Genomic DNA, 7,660 nt, shown 5'->3' with positions numbered 1-7,660 from the left:
CCGCTTCTGAGTGCAACGACTGCTAGCGCTCAAAATGTTCCGAGTACTTAAAACAATTTTAGGACTCAAATTTTGCCTAGAAGTTGTAAGCGTCCCATAGGTAGATTGGGGGTTAATTTCTATGGTATTATTGCAGTAATTATTTATCCACAAATTATCAATTAATGTGCACGTTATAGTGACGACTAACTCTCTATTTATCTCATGGGGCTCTAACCCCACCTTCCCTCTTACGGTGGATGAGTCGTCCCACTAATTATCTCATGGGGTTATAGGGTTCGTTTAGTTCGTTGATTCGAGTTTTTAGTTTGAGTTGAGATGCGATTTTATGTGAGAACTATTTACTGTAGCAAAAAAGTTAGATGCGACTCTTTCTGAGAGCTTTTTACTGTAGCAAAACTCGAATTGGTGAAATGAACGGGGCCTATATTTTTTCTATAGTGATTATTAGTAATTACAATAATAATTTAAAATAATTGCTGATGTATCACTGGTATAAAAAAGTAATTAAAATCATCATTTGCGAAATACTGTTTTGAGTGCTATAAAAATTTACCATGCGTAATTAATCAAAAAAGAACAAAAGAAAAGTAGAGATCATGCTGGGCTGTACCCACGTAATGCATGGCCCCAATTTGCATGTGAAAGGGATATATAATATATGAGTTAAACAAATGCAAAATAAAAAAAAAATAAAAAAAATAAAAAAATTGTCGTTTGGGGTTAAAGCGAAGTTGTTGTTTTCCCCATTCCCCCCTTGAGATCAATCCAGTTTTCTACGCTCCCGACAAACCATGGTGGAGCTGCCCTTTATCTCTCTCTCTCCTCTCTCTCTCTCTCTCTTCATTTTCTTTTCGCCCATCTCACACTTTTCCCTTTAGTCAAGCCTACCTCAAAAAGAAATTCACATTTCAACCCCATCTCTTAAGCTTTACATGGAAAGTCATTGCGCAAAATCTCCTTTTCACACAACAATCATTCTTCCAACTCTTTTCTTTTCCTTAATCATGTATATTTACATTCTTAATTATCATGAGTACTAGAGGAGAAGTATTAAATGAAAAAAAAAAAAAAAAATTGCTAAGGTCACTTGTTTAGTCACTCTCTTTTTTACTTTTTTTTTTCGCCATATCTCATTTTACTTTTCAATAAAAATGAAGTATAACCATAACCCATTATTTTACAAGTTATTTTAACTCTGCCATTTTCTTTCTCTCTTAATAAAATATGTTTTAATAATTTATCACAAGATCACTTCTTTATAATATTACAGATTACAATTAAAGCAAAAATAAAGGTTAAAAAATTGAAAAAGAGGAATTTATATGTCATATATAAAGGCATCTTTCAAAAAAAAAAAAAAAAAAACCCCGTATACTTCAAAAAAAAAAAAAAAAAAAAAAACCCCATTTGAGTCCACAAATTTGGCTAAGAGGGAAAAAAAACTTGATTTATTATTATGCTTCATTTTTATGGAAAGTGGAATGACATATAACAAAAGTAAAATAAAGAGAGTGATAAAATAAGTGCCCTAACAATTCTGTAAATGAAATTAAGTCCTCGACAAAAAGTATTTTAGTTCCGTTTTATTCCGCTAATTAATGCCCAATCATTCGATGTATAGCTTATATATTAATTAATGAAGGCGGATGGTTAGTTTGGTAGAAACATCACAAAGGCATGGCCTCCAAGTTGGACTCAAAGCTACCTTCTCCCCCTTGCTTTTGAAATTTTTGTCACACAACAATGTTGTATAATTACCGGCATCAATTATTATTATTATTATTTTTAATCTGCAATAATTTAGAGAAGTGGCTAAAAAAATACAAAAATCTGATTGTGAAATTTTTAGTTGGAAACAAAATATTATATATATTTAATAAATATTTATTGACCTTCAACCTATAATAATTATCCACTTGTTTTAGCTAAATATTATTATAGATACTTAATAAATTGATCATTAGCCATAAGATTTTGATTCATTGTTATTCCCGTGAGTGTACATTAGCGCCGAAAGCTTATCAAGTGATGTTAATTAATTGTCACTATCCATACACTGAAAAGCATTATCTATATATATGTGACTACTTTTTACTTTATCGTGTGATCATTTTAGTAACACCAAAATTTTATATGGTATCCCAGTATCCTACTCCTGATGAAACGAGCTATATATATATATATATATATATATAGATGTATGTATTCAATACATGAGAGTGTATAGTATGCAAGATCCATGAATTTTTATGTTTTAACTATTTAACTGTCATAACCTATGTTTCAAAGGAAATTTCACTTGTATTGAACGTTTCTAAATGTTTATATTTTAATTAAATCTCATCATCAGAACGTATTTTTTGGTTATAAGAAAATTCTCCGATAGCATATTAAATATTTTGGTAGGGTATAAAAAAAAAAAAGAAGAAAAAAAACATCCCTAAAATACAGTTTTTAACCAGGTATTATGAAAATTTCAAACTTATTTAATCTGATTTAACGGTTAAATAGAAAGGGTATCCTATAATTTTTTTTTTCTACACATAAAATTATCCTTCATCACAATATAAATGTAACCACAATATAATATGCTTATTTAAGAAGCTTTCTCTTATATTGTCGTTTAGATTATTCAAACGCTACCTATATAATATTTTGGTCGTAGTAGTTAGAGATGCATAAAGTAAAAGTACCAACACCATATCTATCTCTCCAGCTACCTATCTATGTAAAAGATCATTAATCATGTCAAATAATTGCAACGTATCACCTTTTTTTTAAATTTTTTTTTTTTTTAAAATGCAACCGTATCACCTTCAGCAACAACGAAAAAAAAAAAATAAGTATAATTTCGAAAAATAAAAAAGTAGTATCTAGAGAGAGAGCGAGAGAGAGAGAGAGAGAAATTTCAGATTAGATAAAATAAACTAAGAAAAGATTAAGTAAACACAATCTCATGTAAAGATTACCAACTGGCAATGAAGCAGGCAAATTTTCCCCAATCTTCTCATCACTTTTTTGTGTGGGACGTTATTGAGAAAGAAAATTCACCTGCTTCATCGACCCTTTAGGTAATCATTGAACTTATTACAACATACCACTATGAAACACAAACTCTCTCTCTCTCTCTCTCTCTACATACATATAGTTTTACATATAATATAAAAATTATTGTAGTGTTTTTTTTTTTTTTTTTTTTTTTTTTTTTTTGCCCAAGTAATGTCCATGCAGCAAGTGCTCCATAACAAACCGCTCCCAAACTGCATGAGAATTTTTTGTTACCGAGCACGAGCTTTTCTCGGACACCATAATGACTAACTTTTATGCATACCCTAATCTTATCTTAGTATTCTCCGAAGAAAGCCAGTTTTATCAAACAAAAGCAGACACCCACCAACTGCTTGTGACTATGCGTGAACGAGCTCTTCGTCCTCAGAGCCAGCAGTGACACACTCCTTTTCGTCGTGGTCGAACCCGTCGAGCGACGGGTGCGGGGAATGCCCCTTCCCGAACGATCTAATGTGATCTTTGAGGGACCTCTTGTGCTTGAAATCCGAGCCGCAAGTGCAGTACCAGAGCTTGCCGCAGTTCTTCTCGTGCGTCCTCCAGTCGCCTTTGACCGCGAAGGTCTTCCCGCATTTCCTGCAGCTGAAGGGCTTCGCGCCGTGCTTCCGCTTGTAGTGGGTTTGGAGGGTTCGGAAGTCCTTGAGCGGCTTCGCTCGCGGGTGGTTGATGTTGTTCTTGCAGCCCTGAGCGCAGCAGTAGCATGGCAGCCTCAGCATTGCTGCTGGCTGTGTTCCTTTCAGAGACTCTGGTCCTTTTCTGTACTCGGATCCATGTCCCCACATGTGCATCTGTAAATCAATCATTTCATTACTATATGCTTAACTAGGTATTTGATATGATGATTCGTGTCATAATTTAAATTATGGTTCGTCGTTCGCTACAGTATTTGTTTTCATAAAAAATATATGTAAACCGATCATAATTCTGAATCCGTAAACCAAACATACACTAAGTTTGAAGAAAAAAAAAAGACAAAAAGTATCGTTTTATGTATGTGCAAAATTTGCAAATGATCTCAGACTAGCCATTACAGAAGTTTTATTTATTTTATTATTTATTATTCTTTATTCCTTAAGCTATTAAATACGGGTTGGAAATAATTCAGAAAGTTTGATTACACTGCATGAGTGTATGTTTAATAAGTGTGTGATTGCAATTATCTAGAAATTTAAAATTATCGAGTTTGGTTTAATGATCGAACTCTTTCAAGTATTTGATGTGATGGGGAAGGATATAGTTGTTGGACAGTGAGAAGAGAGAGAGAGAGAGAGAGAGAGAGAGAAAGCAGATGCATGATATGTTATCCAATTCAATCATTATAATGTGTGTACAAAGAGAGGATTTGGTGATCTCGCAGGTTGGTGGTTAATTTGGCAAGCTGATCCAACTAGTACGGCTTGTTTCTCATGTCGAAACCAGGAAATCATTATTGAACAGAAATGAGAGACAAGAAAAGAAAAAAAATAAAAAATAAAAAACTGGAGAAAGAAGAAGAAGGAAGTAAAGAAAGTGAGCATTAAGGATATTTTCTAAATCTGGGGGTCTCCATAGGAAATCCTGAAGAGATCTAGAAGCTGAAGTGCTAATTTGGTAAGGGAAAGAAAAAAAATTCCTTTGGGACAATAGAAATTTTTCTTTCTTTTGTTTTTTGTTTTTGTTTTTGTTTTTTTTTTTGTACTTTTGAAATTCAATAATCTTTTTCCTAGGGAGAAGAGAAAGGAGTTATCTTGATTCATTCACTATTTCAGGTAATACATATATAATATACATGCAAAAGATCACCCGTTATAATGCAACCCGGACCTAGGGGGTAGGTTTATCACTTCTTTTTCTACAAAACAAATAATGGAATTTGGTGTATTTTTGATTCAATTATCATGATAAGTAAACATATCGATTTTAATATGTTAGTAAAAAAAAAAAAAAGAATAATAGATATCTATATAAATGTTCAAAAGAAAAAAGAAAAGAACATCATAATTGGGATGAGATCTGATCAGATTAATTAATTTCATTGGGATTGAGAAGGATTTAAAATAAGACAGAGAGTACTTATTATGTAGCTCACAAAAAAAAGTACAAAGATATCCTATGCAAGAGCTGAATATATAGTACTTGTTATAGACTTGAAACTTTATACATATAAATGATTGAAAGAGATCTATATATACATTTTTTTTTTTTTGTATGTGATATTGTTAATTGATTAATTTAGCGTTGGATTGGCTCTCCTTTCCTATGACACACACACATATCTATATATCTATAAAAGGGTTCATTAATTCTTATTTTCCCTCTATGAAATTAAAATGAATGTCAAGCTGTATTAATTAAACTGGAATTTTTCCAGCCCAGAATCCATTTTATATATCTGTGCGCCCGGGAGTATATATCTGCGCGCGCATATATATATATATATATATATATGTACATGTATTATCCTATGTATATCAAGAAATTTAGTGGCCAGAAATATACTCAGATTCTTGCACTCAATTATTAAAACTAGTTTGGAGTTTTTCTTCCCAAGGGCAAGCAGAAAGGAAAAATATCTATAAAGTTTTTTATAAGTCGCAAGAGGCCAAATATCAATAGTACTACTAGAAACCAATGGGATGAAGAGATGCATACATATGCTGCATATATACAAAAAAAAAAAAAGCAAAACAAAACCAAAATCAAAATCAAAATCAAAACAAAGAAGTAAGTGATAAATAAAAAGCTAAAAAAAAAATGGATTTACCATCAGGAAGTACTTTCTAGACATTTTTTAGATACTGCAATTAATCATGCATATATGAATATATCATGTAGATATTATTTGTTTGTTTGTAACCAAAAAAAAAAATCATATAGATCTTAAAAAAACAAAAAATTTAGGGAATAATAATTATACAAGGAGAAGTTGAAATGGAAGAGTGAAACAACATAATTAACTAATTACCTGCATGTTATTGTACCTATTGAAGGTCTTGCTGCATATAGAACAAGAAAACTGCATTGGTCCAACAAGAATCTGCGCAGGAGTCGGAATCCAAAACCTACTCTCCATATTAAAAGAACAACCATATTGAAAGCTCTTCCTCATGGGCTGTTTCTGTTCTTGATCTTCCTTGATCAGATCAACAACAACTTTCTTCTCATCATCATCATGATCACCGGAATCAACGGTTCTTGTTGTTGTTGTTGTTGTTGTGTTGGGCAGTCCAATGTGCAAAGACAATGTAACTTTCTCTATATTTTTCTCTTCTTTGATTCCAAAAGTACTTTCCCTTTTCACCCCAAACTCCTCCAACTTCAGAGGCTTTGTCTCAGTAAACCTGCTTAGAAGAGGTAAGCATTGTGTAGTACTTGTACTACTCTTCTGAAGATCAAGATCTTGATGAGTAATATTAGAATTCAAAGATGAAGATGAAGAAGAATTAGAAGAAGAAGAAGAAGAAGAAGAATTATTAGAACTATTATAAGGTGAATTTGGCTTAAGCCATTCTATGAAAGTAGGAGCTTGAAAGCACAAGTTGTTTTCCTGAAAATGGTGATTCCATAAACCCATAATTCTTCAGAGAGTAATTCCTTGAATTTCTCTCCTCAGAGAGGGTTCATAGTACTCCAGACCTTTTGTGGGAAAGCCCTTGCACTTATATGGTTGATTTTATGAAAGGTGGTTTCGTTTGTCTTTTTCGGAACCTCTTTTCTTTTTTATTACTTAATTGTTATTCTTTTTCTTTCTTTATTTCTTCTCTTTCATTCTTTTTCTCCCCTTTGGTCTTTGTTTGGAATTGGAGAGAGAGATAATGGTGGGGATAAGGAAAATGACATCTATAATATTGCAGGAAAAAAAATTGAACAAAAAAAGAGAATCCTAGAATAGTCTAAACTACTATCCATATTGTCAGCTTACACGTTTTTTTTTTTTTTTTTTTTTTTTTTTTTTTTTTAATAATATCAAGGAATTTGACCATATGCACTACTCATATTTTCTCATTAAAAAACTCAAAAACTATCGATTACACACGGCATGAACTGATGAACTAAAATTGAAGAAAGAAAAATATGAAAGAGAAAGGCGTATATTGAATATTTAGTCAATACCTAAAAGAATAGGAAAACAATATTTAAAAGAAGCAAAAAAAAAAATAAAAAAATAAAAAAATCATCCCCTGAAAAGGGTTGTTGATTGATGTGAAAAATACGCGTCATACAGTTTAACTTCCATTATCACACAATAATATTCTATAAATATGTGCAATGACGACTTATACCTAGTTTCGAAGGATTTAAAGATTAAGTTTAAATTTCAACATATGCTGCGGAAGAGCAACAGATTGTTCTTCAGTGCAATGATATTGATGTATGAATTAATAGTGTAAAATTAAACGGCTCCTTATGTAAATATATCAAAATCTTCAATCTCAAAAATATACACACGTAATACATTTGCCTCTTTTTTTTTTTTTTTTGTTATATTTGTAAGTAGTTAGTAGTTACCTACTAATTATAATGGTGGTGATATAGTGGCGAAGGACGATTTAATACGACTCTCGTTTTTATCACTCAGAGATTGATTTTTATTGTCCGCCATAAGATTGAA

General features: G+C 31.7%; 1 protein-coding gene across 1 annotated transcript; it reads right to left on the bottom strand.

Annotated features, from left to right (window-relative positions):
• Window positions 1-3,182: 3,182 nt before the first annotated feature.
• Window positions 3,183-6,658, bottom strand: LOC21405177 (zinc finger protein WIP3). Its single transcript, XM_010091541.2, has 2 exons — window positions 6,014-6,658; window positions 3,183-3,857 (listed from the first exon to the last, which is right to left on the bottom strand). The coding sequence occupies exons 1-2, from the start codon at window positions 6,620-6,622 to the stop codon at window positions 3,411-3,413; spliced, it is 1,056 nt and encodes a 351-aa protein (XP_010089843.1). The 5' UTR covers window positions 6,623-6,658; the 3' UTR covers window positions 3,183-3,410.
• Window positions 6,659-7,660: the final 1,002 nt, after the last annotated feature.

This window comes from Morus notabilis, unplaced genomic scaffold (assembly GCF_000414095.1).
Source record: "Morus notabilis unplaced genomic scaffold, ASM41409v2 Scaffold825, whole genome shotgun sequence".
NCBI classification, from domain to species: Eukaryota; Viridiplantae; Streptophyta; class Magnoliopsida; order Rosales; family Moraceae; genus Morus; species Morus notabilis.
The sequence above is the reverse complement of the archived record's forward strand: the minus strand, read 5'-3'. Positions and strand labels throughout refer to the sequence as shown.

Excerpts from the sequence above, each read along its gene's own strand:
- LOC21405177 (XM_010091541.2), bottom strand. The coding sequence starts at position 6,622 with ATGGGTTTATGGAATCACCATTTTCAGGAAAACAACTTGTGCTTTCAA. Across the intron at positions 3,858-6,013 it reads ATAGGTACAATAACATGCAG|ATGCACATGTGGGGACATGG; the intron begins GTAATTAGTTAA and ends ATTGATTTACAG.